General features: G+C 39.8%; 1 protein-coding gene across 1 annotated transcript in view; it reads left to right on the forward strand.

The window, feature by feature from the left end:
• Positions 1-21,670, forward strand: part of LOC111966592 (immunoglobulin-like and fibronectin type III domain-containing protein 1) — a 72,209-nt gene that overhangs the window by 35,277 nt on the left and 15,262 nt on the right. Inside the window, exons 3-15 of the mRNA XM_070444330.1 lie at positions 1,293-1,307; positions 6,546-6,668; positions 7,079-7,218; positions 7,303-7,402; positions 7,498-7,542; positions 11,049-11,157; positions 12,702-12,891; positions 13,205-13,318; positions 13,777-13,939; positions 14,047-14,319; positions 14,584-14,994; positions 15,927-16,004; positions 16,229-16,375. Coding sequence (XP_070300431.1) covers positions 1,293-1,307; positions 6,546-6,668; positions 7,079-7,218; positions 7,303-7,402; positions 7,498-7,542; positions 11,049-11,157; positions 12,702-12,891; positions 13,205-13,318; positions 13,777-13,939; positions 14,047-14,319; positions 14,584-14,994; positions 15,927-16,004; positions 16,229-16,375 — 1,908 coding nt within the window. The remainder of the gene's footprint in view (positions 1-1,292; positions 1,308-6,545; positions 6,669-7,078; positions 7,219-7,302; positions 7,403-7,497; positions 7,543-11,048; positions 11,158-12,701; positions 12,892-13,204; positions 13,319-13,776; positions 13,940-14,046; positions 14,320-14,583; positions 14,995-15,926; positions 16,005-16,228; positions 16,376-21,670) is intronic.

Consider the following 21,670-nt stretch of genomic DNA (forward strand, 5'->3'; position numbering starts at 1 on the left):
GATCCAAAACACACAATCAAGTCTACATGAAAATTGGTTAAAAAGCAACACACTTGACGTTTTGGAATAGCCTAGTCAAAGTCCAGACCTAATCCCAATTGAGATGTTCTGGCAAGACTTGAAATTGGCAGCTCATGCTTGAAAACACACAAATGTCGCTGAGTTAAAGCAGTTCTGCATTGAAGAGTGGGCCAAATCCCTCCACAGCAATGAGACTGATCAACAACTACAGGAAGCATTTGGTTGAAGTCAATTCAGTTAAAGGTGCCTCAACCAGTTATCGAGTGTACGGCGGCAATTCATTTTAATTGTAATTTGTAAACTCAGGTTCCCTTTGTGTAATATTAGGTTTTGATTGATGATCTGATAACATTCAGTGTCAAAAATATGCAAAAATAGAGAATATCAGAAAGGGGCAAATACTTTTTCACGGCACGGTATTGTGTATGTTGGCAGAAAGCCTGCTTTAGCATTGCTACTTATACTGGCCAAGTGAAACTATTTTTGACAATAGCCGGGTTACAAAAATGCTTGAATCATGCAAACTATTTTTCTCTGGGACCAATTATTTTCCCATTATGAACAGGAGAATTTGTTTGACCTTTTTTCATATTGCGAAAAGGCTGTCCTTAGGGAACTCAATGGATTGAATAAATTGTACTTTGGTAAATTTTTCAGTGGGCCCTAGTGTGATTGATTAATAGTACCTTGTGGAATTACAATAAAGGAACTGATGAGACAAACATTTCAGATTTTTGCTTTATGGTAATGCATAAAAAGACACTACTGAGGACCACAGAATGGCAATATCAGGGCTCCTGCCAACTCTTACCTCTCAGTCACTATGGATGTACCAAGGTGCCTGATCAGTCTATTATAAGATTTTTTGTATTATTTTTTTAATGTAACCTTTATTTAACTAGGCAAGTCAGTTAATATCAAATTCTTATTTACAATGACTGCCTACCCCCGCCAAACCCTGACCCGGACGACGCTGGGCCAGTTGTGCACAGCCCTATAGGACTCCCAATCACAGCTGGTTGTGATACAGCCTGGAATCAAACCAGGGTCTGTAGTGACACCTCTAGCACTGAGATGCAGTGCCTTAGACCGCTGCGCCATTGGGGAGATGAACCACCCCAAGAAAAACCACAACAAAGGAAATAAGAACATCTTGTTTCAAGTGATCAGCAGTTTCAGAAGAGGCGACTAAGACCCAAGACAATGAACAAGACAAGATGGAACTCGGTTTAAAATGAATTTTCAGTCTCATTGAATATTGAACATTGCAGATGAGCCCGAGGGTTGTCTCCTTTATATGCAATGGCAGCTCTTTGAAATATAGCCATTCAATCAGAGTTGAGTAGAACATAAACACAAGAACATTGGAATTGCCCTGAGGATGGGGAGGGAGGGCCATGAAATCAAGCTCTAGGGTCTAGTACCATGTCTCACAGGAGAGAAAAAAATCTCTACAACATTAAATTGTCTGAGATTCAGACACATCTGCAAGAAATGAATGAAGTTGTATTGCCATACTAACTTGGTCCTTGTAGTACCATTAGTTATGTCCATTATGGATATGTCTTTAACTATTGTCCTTAAATGTACAAAACTACATTCCAAACGTAGCGAAATGTCTTTGTACCTGTATTTGTCTTTCACCCCATTTATTAAATTGGTCACACTTTACTTTAAGCCAACAATCCTTCATTACTTGTTTTAGGCATATATGAGCCTTTATGATGATGTATTATAAGGCTGACATAATATGTTACATGATGTTAATTTATGTCTTTAAGTAAAGTGTTACAAATGTATTGTATGTCCCTATGTTGGAAAATATCCTGTCTTTACCATACATATCGTAATGTATGAGGATTCTAATGTCTCTCTGCCATTCTGCCAAAGTACTAGGCCTAAACCATGTCTTTGCCAGAAAGGTACTTCTCCTCTCCCTCTCTCCAAGTCCTTACCAGGATTAATGTTTCTTGTCTCATCTGCTTCCACGTCATCCTTTTGTCTTTGCACGCCCAGGCCCTTCAGAGGCTGAACAGGAAGAAGATAAAAAAGGTAGGACAGTGATGATCAAAAAGCAAGTTTCGCTTTTTCACTCACTGGTGTTTTGGTTTTCAAATTCCATATATTGAGGTAAATTGATTTTGATTGGTTGTCCTGAGATTTTAAATATTCTGGGCAATTAATTAAATCAGTTAACCTCATGCTGCCTTCAGGTCAGATGTGACCTCTGGACATATTTGAAGATGAAAAACACACACAAACAAAATGTTCAACTATTTTGGATTCAAACATCAGTGGTATAGTATCTGTGTTGTATTCATGTTTTAGAAGATTGTGTAGTATGTAGTATTCATGCACATTCTTCTGGAATGCACATACCGGGAAATAGAAATGTTTATTTTCTTAGGATATTGTAAAACATAAAGGTAAACTGTAATCAATGTACTTTAGGATAAAGAGGTTGGTTTACCTTTGATGTCTACATTCTGTTACGAAAATATAAAAAATACAAAAACTCATATGTGACAAAACACTTCCAAAAACTCAAACATTTTCCTGTGTGAAATTGTACAATACTATTCACATTCAAGGACAAGAATAATTTGTAAATAATTTACTGCCCAGTGCACTTTGGATGTTTATTGTCCTGTCATGTGAACAGTAAAGGCATTGAAACAAACCATTTCCAGTACCTCACATGTGGAAAAGCACGTCATGACTGACATCTGCTGGTGAGGATAAGAAGTCAGATAAAGCCCCAACCTATATGTCGGTCATGCAAAATAAACAACCTGGCCAGAGATGCAGCAGGTGCATAGTATGTTAAACAAAATGGAAGTAAATATACATACATATATACAGTACCAGTCAAAAGTTTGGACACACCTACTCATTCAAGGGTTTTTCTTTATTTTGACTATTTTCTACATTGTAGAATAATAGTGAAAACATCACAACTATGAAATTACACAGATGGAATCATGTAGTAACCAAAAAAGTGTTAAACAAATCTAAATATATTTGAGATTTGAGATTCTTCAAAGTAGCCACCCTTTGCCTTGATGACAGCTTTGCACATTCTTGGCATTCTCTCAACCAGCTTCATGAGGTAGTCACCTGGAATGCATTTTAATTAACAGGTGTGCAAAGTTCATTTGTTTGCATTTGAGGCAATCAGCTCTGTTGTGACAAGGTAGGGATGGTATACAGAAGATACCCTATTTGGTTAAAGACCAAGTCCATATTGTGGCAAGACCAGCTTAAATAAGCAAAGAGAAAGGACAGTTCATCATTACTTTAAGACATGAAGGTCAGTCAATACAGAAAATGTAAACTTTGAAAGTTTCTTCAAGTGCAGTCGCAAAAACCATCATGGCTATGATGAAATTGGCTCTCATGAGGACCGACACAGGAAAGGAAAACCCAGACTTACCAGAGTTCACTAGAGTTCCTAGCCTTCGAAATTACAGCCCAAATAAATGCTTCACAGAGTTCAAGTAACAGACACATCTCAAAATCAACTGTTCAGAGGAGACTGCATGAATCAGGCCTTCGTGGTCGAATTGCTGCAAAGAAATCACCAATAAGAAGAAGAGACTTGCTTGGGCCAAGAAACACAAGTAATAGACATTAGACCGGTGGAAATCTGTCCTTTGGTCTGATGAGTCCAAATGTGAGATTTTGGGTTCCACCCGCCATGTCTTTGTGAGACGCAGAGTAGGTGAACGGATGATCTCTGCGTGTGTGGTTCTCACAATGAAGCATGGAGGAGGTGGTGTGATGGTGTGGGGGTGCTTTGCTGGTGACACTGTCCGTGATTTATTTAGAATTCAAGGCACACTTAACCAGCATGGCTACCACAGCATTCATCAGTGGTACTCCATCCCATCTGGTTTGCGCTTAGTGGGACTATCATTTATTTTTCAACAGGACAATGACCCAACACACCTCCAGGCTGTGTAAGGGCTATTTGACCAAGAAGAGAGTGATGGAATGCTGCATCAGATGACCTGGCTTCCTCAATCACCCGATGTTTTGGGATGAGTTGAACCGCAGAGTTGAGCAAAAGCAGCCAACAAGCAACCAAAAGCAGCCAACAAGTGCTCAGCATATGTGGGAATTCTTTCAAGACTGTTGGAAGAGCCAAGAGTGCCAAGAGTGTGCAAAGCTGTCATTTTGGGGGGGGGAATATTTTTATTTTATTTCACCTTTATTTAGCCAGGTAGGCCAGTTGAGAACAAGTTCTCATTTACAACTGCGACCTGGCCAAGATAAAGCAAAGGAATGCGACACAAACAACAACACAGAGTTACACATGGAATAAACAAACGTACAGTCAATAACACAATAGAAGAAGTCTATATACAGGGTGTGCAAATGGCGTAAGGAGGTAAGGCAATAATAAGTATTTACAATTTAGCAAATTAACACTGGAGTGATAGATGTGCAGATGATGATGTGCAAGTAGAAATACTGGTGTGCAAAAGAGCAAAAAAGTTAATAAAAACAATATGGGGATGAGGTAGGTAGTTGGATGGGCTATTTACAGATGGGCTGTGTACAGCTGCAGTGATCGGTAAGCTGCTCAGATAGCTGATGCTTAAAGTTATTGAGGGAGATATAAGTCTCCAAATTCAGTGATTTTTGCAATTCGTTCCAGTCATTGGCAGCAGAGAACTGGAAGGAAAGGCGGACAAATGAGGTGTTAGCTTTGGGGATGACCAGTGAGATATACCTGCTGGAGCGCGTGCTACCGGTGGGTGTTGTTATGGTGACCAGTGAGCTGAGATAAGGCGGAGCTTTACCTAGCAAAGACTTATAGATGACCTGGAGCCAGTGGGTCTGGCGACGAATATGAAGCGAGGGCCAGGCGACGAGAGCATACAGGTCGCAGTGGTGGGTGGTATATGGGGCTTTGGTGACAAAACGGATGGCACTGTGATAGACTTCATCCAGTTTGCTGAGTAGAGTGTTGGAGACTATTTTGTAAATGACATCGCCTAAGTCGAGGATTGGTAGGATAGTCAGTTTTACGAGGGTATGTTTGGCAGTGTGAGTGAAGGAGGCTTTGTTGCGAAATAGGAAGCTGAATCTAGATTTAATTTTGGATTGGAGATGTTTAATGTGAGTCTGGAAGGAGAGTTCACAGTCTAGCAAGACACCTAGGTATTTGTAGTTGTCCACATATTCTAAGTCAGAACCATCCAAAGTAGTGATGCTGGCCGGGTGGTCGGGTGCGGGCAGCAATCGGTTGAAAAGCATGCGTTTATAATGAGTAATGTAGGCGTGTCCAAACTTTTGACTGGTACTGCATATATACAGTGCATTCAGAAAGTATTCAGACCCCTTGACTTTTTCCACATTTAGTTACGTTACAGCCTTATTCTAAAATTGATTAAATCGTTTTTTTCCCCCTCATCAATCTACACACAATATCCCATATTGACAAAGCAAAAACAGGTTTTTAGACATTTTTGCAAATGCATTAAACATAAAAAACTTAAATATCACATTTACATAAGTATTCAGACCATTTACTCGGTACTTTGTTCAAGCACCCTTGGCAGTGATTAAAGTATATTATCCGTACAGAAGAATGGGTGAAACTCTCCAAATACAGGTGTGCCAAGCTTGTAGCATCATACCCAAGAAGACTGCAGGCTGTAATCACTGCCAAAAGTGCTTGAACAAAATACTGAGTAAATGGTCTGAATACTTATGTAAATTTGATATTTAAGTTTTTATTTTAAATACATGTGCAAAAAAATCTAAACCTTATTTTGCTTTGTCATTATGGGGTATTTGTAACGGCTGTTTTCCTCCTCTTCGTCTGAAGAGTAGGGATCGGACCAAAACGCAGCGGTTGATGAATACATGATGAATTTATTAAAGCAAAGACGAACACGAAAAACACTTGGAAAATTACAAAACAACAAACGACGTAGACCGACCTGAACATAAGAACTTACATAAACACGAAGAACGCACGAACAGGTACAGACTAGCACAAACGATACAGTCCCGTGTGGTAACAAACACAAACACGGAAGACAATCACCCACAAACAAACGGTGTGAACAGCCTACCTTAATATGGTTCTCAATCAGGGGAAACGTCAAACACCTGCCCCTAATTGAGAACCATATCAGGCAACACATTGAACCCAACATAGAAACACATAACATAGACTACCAACCGAGCTCACGTCCTGACCAACTAAACAAAGCTAAACAAAGGAAAATAAGGTCAGGAACGTGACAGTATTGTATGTAGATTGATAAGGGGGAAAAAACAATATAATCCATTTTAGAATAAGGCTATAACATAACAAAATGTGGAAAAAGTCAAGGAGTCCGAATACATCCTGAATGTATTGTATTTATATATCATGATTGAATAATTGATTCATGCCATTTTTGAGTGCAGTTCATGTATTGATTCATTGATTGGATTTATGTTTTTGTAAAACATTTGTTGGGGCTTAATCAGACTTATTTTCCTCTTACTTCTCATCTTTTCTCCAGCTGGCATCAAGAAGAGGTCCAAGGTCCCTGGGGTCATGATCACGCAGTTTATAGAGGTTCTACCGGAGGGCAAGAGCACCCCAGACTTCCTTCGCAAACCCATCGCTCTAACCATTCAAGAGGGTGAGCCCTCAGGATATTTTAGGAGATCTGTATCAGGCCTAGGCCCTCTCAGTGTTGGTCTATGTGCTCAGAGGTGTCATGCCAATAGGGGGCACAGGGGCACGTGTCCCCTAAGATTTGTCAAACATTTTTAAATACATGTTTTTTTCTCTGTAATACTACACTTAGCTTTTATGAAGTTGGCTTTAGCTAGTTCAGATAGATTCCCAATCTCCCAAACTCATAACTAGCTACCAAGAAGCCCTTTCAGGCTATTAATCAAGTTAGAGTAACTATCTTAGCTAGCAGGCCTGCTGGTAGACATGAAAAAAGCAAGCAATAACTAAATAAGACTCACATTCCTTTCAATTCTTTTTCACGTTGGGATTGGGGTATTTTATAATGAATCAATGTTTTTGCACATCCTACAGGTAAATTAGCAATTTTCAAAGCCAATGTGTGTGGGGATCCCAAACCAGAGGTGACTTGGGGAAGAGCTAAGGGGGATATGTCAGACACAGAAAAATTTCTAAAGAAATATGATGAAGCTACTGGTGAATACACTTTAGAGGTGAGTCTAACCTTATGCACATGAGTGTGCATATAACCCATGAATCTGTTCAGTTGTGATTAAACAGTTAATTTATTTCACCAGATTCACAGAGTGTCTGGAGAGGAAGCAGACACTTACAAATGCTATGCTATCAATGAATATGGCAAGGCTATTTGCACTGCAGCATTGAATGTGATTGAGGGTGAGAATGTTTGTTTCTTTACACTTCATATAACTTACTTGTATGATCAGTTGAGTCCTTGTATTTTGGTGCTAATCCTAAACGTCTGTTATTAGTTGGATTCAAGAAGAAGAAGGCCATGGAGCAGTTAGAAGACATAGGTGGGTATTTTCATTCATTCATCCATCCATCCATGATAAAAGTAAAAAACCTACAAAAGAGTATTTGGAGGAGGAGATTTTTCAATCCGTGGCCTAATATTTTGACCTGCTCTCTAAAAAAACAGCATTGTTTATGGAAACCATTTTTTAATTATGAAAGCGCGTTTAATAATTGCATTTATGTGTTTGCTTACCATGTCATGTGGTACTGTTGATCATTTGCCAACAAGTAACATTTTAAAAGAAAAATAAATGTATGGGACATTTGTAGGATGCAGTCATTCACTTGGTTATGGCGCCAAACATTTGTTTGCTGCTCCACTAGTTTCACTCTGTTAATCATGCTTTTTGTGTTTTAATGTTACTCCTACAAAGTGCAAATATGTTATTATTAGGATGGCTATTCCTATGTTAAAAGTAATGATTAGAACTTACCTTTTGATTCCTCGTAATTTAAGAGGTGAAATATTTGTTCCCTTGTCGTGCTCAGGAAGGGGGCGTGTCAACCAGAACTTCGTTCGTCCATGTGTTCGTCCATCCTTTGTGTTGGGTAATGCCCAGTTGGCTAAATCCCAGTGGGAGAGCAATGTGTACCCTGTTTATTCAATACTTAGGCATGGTTCTACACTAATAATTTAAGTGTGTATTTATGGCAATTGTGTGTGCTTGTATTACCTGAATGTGTTTTTGTGGCCCTCTCATCTCATTTTTTTCATTCCATTATTTGTTGATTTGTTGCAATAGTAGGCTTATGTTCAAACATGAGGCCTTGATGGAAACATATGTAAGCTCTGTCATTCCTGTTGCAGCCAGACAGGGGCTATTATGGCTATTATCAGGCATTATTAAGTCCTTATAATCTTGGTTTAGATTTAGGCTTACTTATTATTTGATTTCTGTCCATGTCACGTTCGTCGTAACATTTAAGTGAGGAGGACCAAGGCGCAGCGTGATAACAATACATTCTTCTTTAATGAAGACGAAAACGAAACGAACACTATACAAACTAATCAAATCAACAAACAGACGAACGTGAAGCTATAAAAACAATAAGTGCAGACACTGGCAACTTACACATAGACAATCACTCACAACCTACCTAATGACTATGGCTGCCTAAATATGGCTCCCAATCAGAGACAACGATAGACAGCTGTCTCTAATTGAGAACCAAACCAGGCAACCATAGACTTACATAAACACCTACAATGAACACAACCCCATGAACTCTACAAACACCAACTAGACAATACAAACACCCTAGACGAGACAAAAACATCCCCCATGTCACACCCTGACCTAACTAAAATAATAAAGAAAACAAAGATAACTAAGCCAGGCGTGACAGTACCCCCCCCCCCCCCCCCCAAAGGTGCGGACTCCGGCCGCAAAACCTGACACAGAAGGGGAGGGTCCGGGTGGGCCTCTCTACGCGGGTGGCTCGGGTGCGGGACGTGGACCCCACTCCACCATAGTCAATACCCGCTTAGTGGCCTCCCAGGAACGAGGACCCTTGCAGCGAGTCCCGGACTGAAGACCATCGTAGAGGGCGCCACTGGACGGAGGGGCAGCTCCGGACTGAGGGGCAGCTCCGGACTGAGGGGCAGCTCCGGACTGAAGGCAGCTCCGGACTGAGGGGCGGCTCATGACTGGAGGGCGGCTCGATGACTGAGACGGCTCCTGACTGGCGGGCGCTCCTGACTGGCGGCGGCTCCTGACTGGCGGGCGGCTCCTGACTGGCGGGCGTCCTGACTGGAGACGGCTCCTGACTGGCGGGCGGCTCTGGCAGCTCTGACTGGCGGCGGCTCTGGCAGTTTCCTGGCTGGCGGGCGGCTCTGGCAGCTCCTGACTGGCGGGCGGCTCTGGCAGCTCCTGACTGGCGGGCGGCTCTGGCAGCTCCTGACTGGCGGCGGCTCTGGCAGCTCAGATGGCGCTGGGCAGACGGGCAGCTCAGATGGCGCTGGGCAGACGGACAGCTCAGATAGCGCTGGGCAGACGGGCAGCTCAGATGACGCTGGGCAGGCAGGCAGCTCAAACGGCGCTGGGCAGACGGACAGCGCAGACGGCGCTGGGCAGAACGGCAGACTCTGGCCGGCTGAGGCGCACAGTAGGCCTGGTGCGTGGTGCCGGAACTGGTGGTACCGGGCTAAGGACACGCACCTCAAGGCTAGTGCGGGGAGCAGCAACAGGGTGCACAGGGCTCTGGAGACGCACAGGAGGCTTGGTGCGTGGTGCCGGAACTGGTGGTACCGGGCTGGAGACACGCACCACAGGGCGAGTCTTGAATCCGATCAAACATCTCTGAAGAGACTCTGCGGAGAATACAGGTGTGCCACGCTTGTAGAGTCATATCCAAGAAAACTCTAGGCTGTAATAGCTGCCAAAGGTGCTTCAACAAGTACTGAGTAAAGGGTCTGAATACTTATGTAAATGTAATATTGTAATATTTCAGTTGTTTATTTTTCATAAATTCGCTAAAAAATCTGAAAACCTATTTTTGCTTTGCCAAAGGGTCTGGGTCTGAATACTTTCTGAATGCACTGTATTTACTTTGTACATATTGTACATACATTTGCTACTGCTTATTTACCTACATCACATTAAAAAGTAACCGCCTCACCATGGGCTTTGCACAACTACACTAAAGCTACAATGGGGCATTGAGAAAACAGTACGTTTTTTATCTGCTACATTGGAATCATTACTTTTTGCTGACAAAGTAGAGTGAGACATTTTATCCTGTTGTTCTCGGGCGTGAGCTTCATGTTAGAAATCTAGAACCAAAGCGTAATCTTGCGAAGCTGACGGGCTTACACCTGGTTTCATTTAAATAAATATGATGTTTCCTGCTCTGCAAACATGAATCTGGTTTAGCTGCCCTGTTACCATCTAGTTTCCTCCTTACTGAACCCTCCACCACCAATAGCACCATTTTTAGACATTTGGATACCTACTCCCCAATAGATCATCTATACTGTAGATGTTCAAACTATCAAACTCCGGGTAGTGAGTAGTTGGTTGAATAGTTTGTTGACAGTTAGTTGAACATCTATTTGGGTCTATCCAAATAAGGTGTTACTAGAACCATATATTTAATGTGACTACCCACTGGGCACAGACATCAGTTCAACATCTAGTTTGATTTACATTTGGTTGAGTTGTCAGCTAATGTGAATTCAACATGAAATTCCCCCAAAAAGATGAAATTCGCTTACATTGATAACTTTTTGCAAATCCAATCAGTTTTCCATGTTGATTCAACATCATCACATTGATTTATTTGGTCGAAATAACGTGGGAGCAAAGTTGATTCAACTAGTTTTTGCCCAGTGGGTATTCTGCAGTGGAGGCTAGTTTGGGGAGATATAGCACGACTTGCTCATTGTACTGGCTGGAATGGAGCAAATGGAAAGTGGTTTCCATATGTTTGAGGTGTTTGATACCGTTCCATTTATTCCATTCCAGCCAATACAATGAGCCCGTCCTCCTATAGCTCCTCCCACCAGACTCCAATGGTATCCTGTCACTTTACATTAAGTTGGGTAACATTGAGTGTCCTTTATTTTGTTTAGGTTCAGTAGATCCAGCAGAGTTCAGGAAATTGCTCAGAAAAAGGTAAGATATGAGACGATCATGATATCAGTAACCAGACCTTCTATTTACATTACATGTATTTGTAAACAGGGACCTCTGTGCCTGACAAAACAGTGCGATGGGATGACCACAATCCATACAAATGGGGAAACTAAGCTCAGTGGAGGCTCGTCAGAGGAGGAAGGGGAGAACCAGAAAAATGTAAATAGTGAAACATTAAAGAAGTTATCCTTTTTAGATAAAACTATACTAAATATAATCATGTCACTAAATAATTGATTCAAACACACGGTTTTGCAATGAAGGTCTACAGTAGCCTCAGCAGCATTCTGTAGAAAAACCTATGAGGCTCATGGTTCTCAGCCCCTTCCATAGACTTCCACAGGAATCTATCAGAGTTCTTGCAGCATGAACTGACATGTTTTCCACCCAATCAAAGGATCAGAGCATGAATCTAGTGCTAAACGCATATGCTACAGCTAGCTAGCCCTGCAGTGCATAAAATGTGGTGAGTAGTTGACTCAAAGAGAGAGAAAGTCAATATTTGAACAGTTTTGAACAAATTAATTTCTTCCATAGTAGCTAGCTAGTTTAGCCTCCTCAAACACCCGGCTCAAACAGGGAGGGATGCTATGTTAGCTAGCTGGCTATGGCTATCCAACACTGGAATGCTTCCAAGTCAAGGGAAGCTTTTGGTTTTATTAATTTATTGCCACCGGGGCCCGCCAGTGTAACTGCTAAACTGATTGCTGCTGAGTACACTTTAATGCATGATTGAGACGCTTTACTAACGTGTTAGTTCTTGTAGCTATGTTGACTATGACCTGACAATGATGTAGGCTGTGTGTAGCAGTTAGCGGTCATGATATGAAGGTTTGGCTTGGAAAGGTTTTTTCGCCTGGTCACAGACAGGTGATGTGTTGTGTACTGAAGTCCACAAGCAAAGGGAAAGGGTGAGAGGAGAGAACGTAGATGGATGCGAGAAATAATGATATATACAACGAGCTGTTTGTATGTGTCTGGTATGAATGTGAAATGTGTTTGCGTGTGATCAGGGGTGTATTCATTACACAGATTCTGTTGAAAAACGTTTCTAAAACGGAAGTAAACGGAACGAAATAGGGATAAACACACCTGAATAGAAATAGAAACTCTTGTTTGCAACTGCTGTACTAATGATTACATCCTAGATCAACTATATGCAGGCAAGAGTGTGCAAGGCGGTATTGAATGTGTCACTGTCTGTCACCTTGATTACTCAAATTTGCACCTAAGTTGTAAACTTTCATTCACAGTCTAGTTTGTAGCAAACTCATGATGGGTACAGGGACAATTCTAGTATCATGTAGTAGCCTAAACCTATCGATGTTACATTGAGCTGGGTGAATGGAATATGAATGACAGTCATCCAATATGCTGTAATAGAAAAAAGGCCATGCTAATAAAGCAAAAATCATCCTCCCTCATCTTAAATGGCAATGACCACCATTGACGAAGATCCTACAGTATTTGGTATGTGGTTTTGTACCAATACTCAAGCAATGCTTCTGTCATGTTTCAACCAGGAAGGGTGTGGACAAACAGGAAGCTGTGAAAGAACCTGGAGAAATCGATGAAAGGTTCTGGGAAATCATCATGAGTGCAGACAGGAAGGACTATGAACGAATCTGCGCTGAGTTTGGTGTCAAAGACTTCCGTGTGATGCTGAAGAAACTCAGTGAGAAGAAAAAGGAGAGACAGGAGGAACAGGCTAAGGTTTGAGAATTGGGCACATTCAGTATGTGCAAAACGTCTTCTGTGTGTACTGTTTTTGGTCATATAATGTAGCTAATGGCTAGTGTGAAAACCTACATGACCACTATGAACCTCAGGATTCATAATGTCTGAAATTAATTTGAATGTAACTAGTTAACTACATTAAGTCATTGTGGCAATAGCCTTAATCTATCATTTCATCCTCATGATTTTAAACTCAATTTCTCTCCACTCCCCTCCCTCTCATCCATTATTTTCTCTCCACCCTTTTCCTCATGGTGATCTTCCAAACCATCTGCCATCCCTTCCTCAGTATATTGAGACCATCAATAACCTGAAACATATTGATATTAAAGGAGTAGGCATTGCTTCGTTTGAGTTTGACCTTGAGCTCAAAGACCCCGCCAGTAGGATTTTCCTCTACAAGGTGAGACATCTAGAAGTTGACCTCTGATTCAGTTTCCACATGAGGCAAAGGTATCATTATACATAATTTAGCTTTTATCTCAACTTACACAACAAACTTGTCATTCAACATTGTACAGCATTTTAATGGATGACAACTGCCTTAAAGGAAAGACTGACATTGCACAATTAGAACAGAGTTTGTCACCTTCTTTCTTGTAAGGCAGTAGTATCTCCTTTAAATTTCTGCCTATCACCCAAAGTTCCAGGCATATAATTACATTTTCTATGGTTGCAGAGTAACTTCATCCCTTGTTATCATTTTGCCATCATATCCATGTCAAAACATGTCAATTGCCATACATCCCATCAACTATGAGGATTTTAGTTTTTTCTTAAGAATGTGTTTTTAAAATGAACTGAATTTGAACTCATATCTGATAGTAGCTGTCACTGTGTGAACTCTGTATCATATTGCAGGATGGTGTAATGATTCCCTATAGTGATGAAGAAGAAATGAAACACAGCTTAAAGACTGTTGGGAAGAAGTTAATCTTCAGTGTGCGGGACCTTAAGGCAGAGGATGCTGGGCTCTATCAGGTGGATGTTGAGGAGGTCAATCTCTTCTCTACAGACTTCAAGAGTAAGATGAACACAGAATGATTATGAATAACATTCCTTTTTGATAGAAGATAAACACGTTCCTTATTTATTCCCATGAGCTTGTTCCATTTGCCCTTTTCCTTCCAGTTCCCACAGTGGATTTCATTGTCAAGATCCAGGAGGTGAAGGCCAAAGAGAGAGAGGATGCTATGTTTGAGTGTGTCCTGTCACATCCCTGGCCCAGAATCAAATGGATGGGCAAGAATGCCACTCTGGAGGAGGGAGAGAAATACACTATAACTGTGTCAGAAGACAAGCTGATCCACAGACTGCTAATAAAGGACTGTAGCCAGCTGGACAAGGGCATCTACTCTGCTGCGGCAGGAATCAAGACATGCAGTGCCTGGCTGATAGTGGAAGGTAACATTACATCTTCATATCTTGCACAACACGTAATTTTTCAGATGAAGGAAACAGCAGAGTGATTCATTTTTGGTTGAACAACATATACTATTCACCTCAGTAACTCAGTTCTGGTCTCATGACAGATTTGCGAGGTACTATGTCTTCTCAACACTTATCGAAATGTTCCATATCAATAATCATTTTAATAACCATGCTCACTGAGCACCTTCTACAGTATTCCCCTATCTCTCCCTCTCTCTCACCCTCTCTCTCTCTCAGCTGACAGCGACCCTGCTTCCCATGGTAAAAAGAAGACCCGTAAAACAACCCAGGCTGGTGGAACAGGGTTGGATCTGGGGAAACTGGCTCAAGAGCAGCAGGAAAAACTGGCGAAGGAAAGGCAGGAGCAGATCAACGCTGCAAACAAGGCCAGAGCGGAGGAGGAGAGGCTTGCCCGAGAGGCACTCCTGGCTCCCCCTCCTCCTGATACTGGGCATGGAGACAGTGGGGAAGGCAAAGACACCAGAGATGGAAAAAACAAGTCTAAAAGTGGATCAAACAAATCCAAAGATGGTGGCAAATCAGTTGGCGAGTCAATTGGCAAATCAGTTGGCGAAATGAAAGACTCTGAAAAGGAAGGAGATGACAAGAAGAACAATAAATCCACTGATGATTCTGACAAAGGCAAAGGTAAGACAAATGATATCCCTATTATAAACACATTGGACATATATGTTATATACTGAAAAAGAAAAGTAATAGGGTCAACTTCGAAAAATAAGGTATAATGAAAAGGATAACACATTGTCACAACATCCTATGTTAATAGGAATGTACAATATGTATTCAGGTGTATAATGGTTTATGCATTTTTGACGATATTTCAAATTGACAACTGATACAATAATTACTGATAGGAACATCAAATTATGATATTGACCTAAACGCAAACGGGGAAGGCGATGGAGACAGTAAGGAACGTAAGGGCCATACTGTTCCACTTATACCAGACACAGTCATTGGTAAGAAACACACTGAGACACCTTGGCTACTGCATGGAGGTAGTCTCTAAAATCTCAGATGCATCTTAATGAATTAACAAGTCACCTTAGGATTGCATTAAACGATAAACACTAAAAAACATTTTACTTTATTTACATTTTCTACATTTCAACAAAACTTACAGTAATTTAACTTAGAATAACATGCAGTAATAAACTTACAGTATCATTTGTATTCCACTTGACATCAAGTGATTAACCAGAATTGCAGTTTACTTAACCACAGTTATCAAAATAAAAAAAAATACATTTGATAAAACCCACCTTAAAATAGTACACTAATGTCAAAAATAGTAAATACTTGAAATATTGAATCTCATGCATGAAATTATAAACATTTGTTTAACAGGTTCTTCTGTCCACAACGGTTTGTTATGTCTCATTGACGTATTAAAGTCTGTGAAGAACATTTGTTCTTGTTAGTAACACTTTACATGAAGGAATACTTACCTAAAAGTATTTTAAAGGTTGTATAAGTAGTTTATACTATATTATCTATATAAACAAATAATTAACCATTAATAAACAACTTGTAAACCCCTTTTTCTGAATCATTTTAAGAATGTAAAATCAAAGATGCTGAGAAGGAAAGAGATGATAAGTACAAGAAATCCACTGATGATTCGGACAAAGGCAAAGGTAAGACAAATTATATCTCGATTATAAACACATTGGACACATGTTATATACTGTACTTGAAAAATAAAATGTATATAGACGAAAAATAATGTATACTGAAAAGGATAACACATTGGCACAACATCCTGCATTAATAAGAATATACAATATGTATTCAGGTCTACTGTATAATGGTTTATGCATTTTTTTACAATATTTCAAACTGATATAATAATTACTGATAGGAACATCAAACGATGGCATTGACCCAAATGCAAACGGCGATGGAGACAGTAAGGAACGTAAGTGCCATACTGGTCCACTTATACCAGACACAGTCATTGGTAAGAAACACACTGAGACACCTTGGCTACTGCATGGAGGTAGTCTCTAAAATCTCAGATGCATCTTAATAATGACTTAACAAGTCACCTTGGGATTGCATTAAATGATAAAAACGAACAAAAACGTACAACTTGATTTTAATTTGTCAACATTTTAACTAAACGTACAGTAATTTAACTTAGAGTAACATGCAGTAATACAGTTACAGTATCATTTGTATTCCACTTGACATCAAGTGGTTAACTCTGAGGGGCTGTTTTGGACCTGGTACCGGGTGCAGACAGTTTGGTTACCCCCCACTCCTTGCTTTGGCCATATTCATAGGGCATGCATTGTAGGTAGTCACAAAAAGCGCAAACTTTTAGTATGTATGGAAAAGGTACACCCTAATGGTCATTGTAAAGCAGTGGTCACCAACCGGTCGATCGCGATTGACTTGTCGATCTCCAAGGCATTTCTAGTCAATCGCCAAACATTTCTGTAAAAAAAACAACGATAAAGCCTTGTGTTCCTATTTTTTTATTATTCTCGGGCTGTTGGTGGTAGGTGCAGTCAATTCAGATGCCCTGCGCGCCGGGTAGGCAAACTGCTGCCATTTCATGTGTCTGAAGGTACAAACCCTGCATTCCCGGTGGGCCTGTAGAGGAAATCAAGTGCACTATTCTACCGCTGGCCAATCAGATTGTTCAGATATCCGAGTCTGCAGTAACGTAGCAGGCATTAAAAAAGCTACGACAAAATTGATACTGTGAGATTTCAAAACTTTTAAAACCATGACTAGAGAGACTGTCAACGAATACAGCAGTTCATGTTTAAGTTCTTAGTCAGCACTGTCAACACTTTGTATTCAACACTTTTATAAGCCATAAAATGCGCGTTCTTCCTATTTCCACTCAGCTCTACAACAAGCAGTGCAGTAGTAATGAATGAGTAGGAAAGTGTATCTTGCGTTGCGTTGTTGTTATTATTAGCGGCTTGGGTCTTTTTTAATTTCAAGGAATATTTAACTTTCTCTGTTCATATGAGTAACAACATGAATTTGTGCACGAGGCAGAAATAATGCGGTGCGACTCGAGTTTCGCCTACAGCTGGAAAACGGTGTCCCTTTTTGGTCAGTGTCAGTGGAGGAAAGGGAGAGCGGAGGGATGTTGAGAGACGACCCCACACGGAACCCGCGCCATCATGCATAAATGTATTTTGTCCCCCCACACCAAACGCGATCACGACACGCAGGTTAAAATATCAAAACAAACTCTGAGCCAATTACATTAATTTGGGGACAGGTCGAAAAGCATTAAACATTTACGGCAATTTAGCTATCTAGCTTGCACTTGCTAGCTAATTTGTCCTATTTAGCTAGCTTGCTGTTGCTAGCTAATTTGTGCTGGGATATAAATATTGAGTTGTTATTTTACCTGAAATGCACAAGGTCCTCTACTCCGACAATTAATCCACACATAAAAAGAGCCACAGGCTGACTACACCGCGAGCGTTGCAAAATAAATGTAGAAATCTATATTATTCAATTATTGCACCCACACTGCTCGCGCACTTCAACGAGCGTCTGCGTTGCCAAAAGCCAACATGGAACCCAGACCGGCTGCACGCGTGCGCCATCGTGCATAAATGTATTTTGTCCACCCACACCAAACGCGATCACGACACGCAGATTAAAATATCAAAACAAACTCTGAACCAATTCTGTTAATTTGGGGACAGGTCGAAAAGCATTAAACATTTATGGCAATTTAGCTAACTAGCTTGCACTTGCTAGATCATTTGTCCTTTTTAGCTAGCTTGCTGTTGCTAGCTAATTTGTCCTGGGATATAAACATTGACTTGTTATTTTACCTGAAATGCACGTCCTCTACTCCCCCAATTAATCCACACATAAAACGGTCAACGGAATCGTTTCTAGTCATCTCTCCTCCTTCCAGGCTTTTTCTTCTCTTGACTTTATATTGTGATTGGCAACTTTCATAAATTAGGTGCAAGTAATACACAAGTAATACAGCAATGGATATATTAACGGTGTGATCATATAGCCTACCTCAAATGTTGAAATATATATTTTTAATTCCCGAAAAACAAGGTAAATTCAGGTAAATTCAAGCAAAGCCAGTATGCGGTGATAATGTATTGGGCTTATAGCTTACTGCACAAACCTCATTGATACAGTACTGTTTTTAATTGGTTAATGTTGCATAGACTTACGTTTTTTAAGTCATGTTAATAAAAAATCAGAGCGGTAGATCTCGGCATGCATTTTGACTCAGAAAGTGATCTTGACTCAGAAAAGGTTGGTGACCACTGTTGTAAAGCAATGCATTTCCTTCTCCATCCACATTATCTTACATGCATCCTCTGCATGCGCTGTTGATCTCTCACTCGTTTACAATAGGAAAAGTGAATGGGAAAATAGGTTTGAAGTTTCCTCACCTGTTTGTGTCTTATTCCTGAAAGCTGTGCTTGCTAGGTTTATTTTAATATGTCAGGCTTGAAAATCCGTTCGGCCATTTTGGCACAGTGACACACTACCCAAACCAGACGCAACTGGTTTCAAGAGGCCAAGAGACGTCTTGTGATCACCTACTGCTACCTAGTGGACGAACTGGGAATCAGACAGGGGATATATTTACATCAATGGATAGGTAGAGGCTTCAGCTTTCTCCTCATATGTACAGTATATCATTCCTGTAAGATGACTAATTATTCCTATAAGATGAAAAAATTACATTGCACAAGCCCTGCACTTTTGAAATGGCTGTGTTCCTATTTATCCTTTTGGATCAGTAATTGGTGACATATTTTATGAAAAAACCTAGACTTTCAAATGTATTATTGACCAACATTTGACAATTGGAATCCCACACTTCTTGCCTTTCTAACAGTACTAAGCATGTAGTATACAATATTGTGTAGTTTAGAAAATGCCACCAGAGGGTGTCAAAGTTGAACAGGTTAAGGAATACTTATCTTAAGGTATTTTAAAAGGTTTATAAGTAGTTTGTAAACTGTTGTAGATAGTTTATAAATCTGTAATAACAGTAATAATACATTGGTAGAAATTGTGCTTCTCATTTATCTGCTAGCCAAATACTGAGCTTATATGACAGCACTGGCTTTACTCGCAATAAGAATCAATAACATTGCAGTCATATATTAGCTCATTATTTGGCCAGTACCAAAATAACCATTGTGTTATAACTGTATAACAGAATCATAAACTTTATATGTAAACTACTAATTAACGGTTTATAAACTACTTGTCAAGCCCTATATAAATCCTTTTAAGCATGCCTAAATGTAAAGCGTTACTGGTTTATTTGTATGTCCCAGTGTATATTTTGTTCACAATAATATGTCTGAATGTGTATTTGTTCAATTAACCTGCAAATATGGCAGTTTTGTCATATATTTTTATTTGTTGATCTATCTTGTCATCGTTACCATTACAATCAAGGAATGAATGGATTGTTTCATTTTATGTTTAACCAAATAAAAAGTAATTATGAAAAGTGTCGGCAGGTTATTCTAACTTTAAGGCCAAACCACAGATCCCAATGCGAAAATGGGGACAGGAGAAACTGAGTACACTGATGAGTCTGCTAAGTGTTCAGTGCACACAAGACAAGGCCTTCTGCTGAAAGACAGTGTGATTGGTAAGAGATCACATGTGACGTTGTGTACTGACTGCACGAAGGACATGACGTTCCTACAAATATAACTCAAGTTTGGGAAATGACTTGGAGAAGTATGATACTGACGAGATGATACTGAAATGTTCATTCAAGGGGAATGTTTAATCTAATCATACATACAGTATCTCAAAATAATCCATGTCTGTTTATTTTTGAGAATGGATGTGTAGTATGCAGTCCTCTAACATCAGTAGTATCTTCAATGGAATATCTATTCAACTTTTCTATGTTGCATAAAACTCAAACTAAACTTTACATATCTAAAATAATACGAAAATATATCTAATCCCTGAATCCTGTAGAGGCTTGTTGTGTTGTGTGTTTGTGTATTTCTGTCATGCTTTTTGTGTTCTATTCATAAGACTTTGAAAGCGTCCTTGATTTTCAAATATTCAACAAATATTTGTGAAACAAAACATGGAAACAGTATCTGCATGGCAAGACCATTCCAATAACTCTGATACCAGAATCTCCATGCCAACAGCATGATTGAGGATCAGTTCATCATGAAAAGACGTCAATAGACACCAACACAACATCTGTTCTTATCCAAGTTCAGATTAGAAGACAAAGTATTACTTAAAATGACCTCTCTTGCAAACAATTGGTCAAACATGTTTGTCTGTCCACAACTTTCTGCTTTATGTCTTTGTGACATGTTCAAGTTTGTTCATATGTGTAGAACAGTGTTTGTTGGTAACACTTCACATTAACGAATACTTACCTAAAACGTTTTAAAAGGGGTTTATAAGTGGTTTGTAAAAACATAAACATTAAAGATATCATTTACTCTTTATAAACTACTTATAAAACCCTTCAGAAATCCTTTTAAGCACGCCTTATTGTACTGGTTTGCTTGTATGTCCCAATGTATGTTTTGTTCACAATAATATGTCAGAGTGTGTTTTTGTTCTATTAATCTGTGTATATATATATGGTTATTTTGTCATGTATTGTTCATTGTTGCTCTGTCTCGTCACTGTTTCCATTACAATCATAAAGCGGATGGTTTATTTTCATATTCAATCAAATGAAAAGTAATTGTGGAAAGTGCCATCAAGGTTTTTATTATTTTACGGCCAAACAGATCCCAATGCGAAAAGTGGGACAGGAGAAACTGAAGAGTACATTGATGCAGCTGGCAAGCGTTCAGTGCGCACAAGGCAAGGCCCACTGCTGAAAGACACAGTGATTGGTAAGAGACCATGCGTGATGTCATACACGTGACGTCATGCACTGACTGAATGGAGGAGATGGCGATGGCTTTAACATGAGTGACAAATGTCATTCAAGTTTGGGAAATGACTAGGAGAAGATTTAAGAATAGCCAATAGTATGATCTATTTTCTGATTTTCTGGAATAGATTTCCATAGTCCTATGATAACATCCACAGTATCTTCCTTGTGATGTGTTCTTCTGGGGAGATGTTCTATGAAACTTCTATGTTCCATAGAACTCTTCTGACAAAATGTTACAAGATGGGGCTTAAATATATATGTATACAGCTATATATCTATGTACAGTACCAGTCAAAAGTTTGGACACACCTACTCATTTATTAAGGGTGTTTCTTTATTTTTACTATTTTCTACATTGTAGAACAATGGTGAAGACATCAAAACTATGAAATAACACATGGA

Source organism: Salvelinus sp. IW2-2015, linkage group LG7, assembly GCF_002910315.2.
Source record: "Salvelinus sp. IW2-2015 linkage group LG7, ASM291031v2, whole genome shotgun sequence".
Taxonomy (NCBI): domain Eukaryota; kingdom Metazoa; phylum Chordata; class Actinopteri; order Salmoniformes; family Salmonidae; genus Salvelinus; species Salvelinus sp. IW2-2015.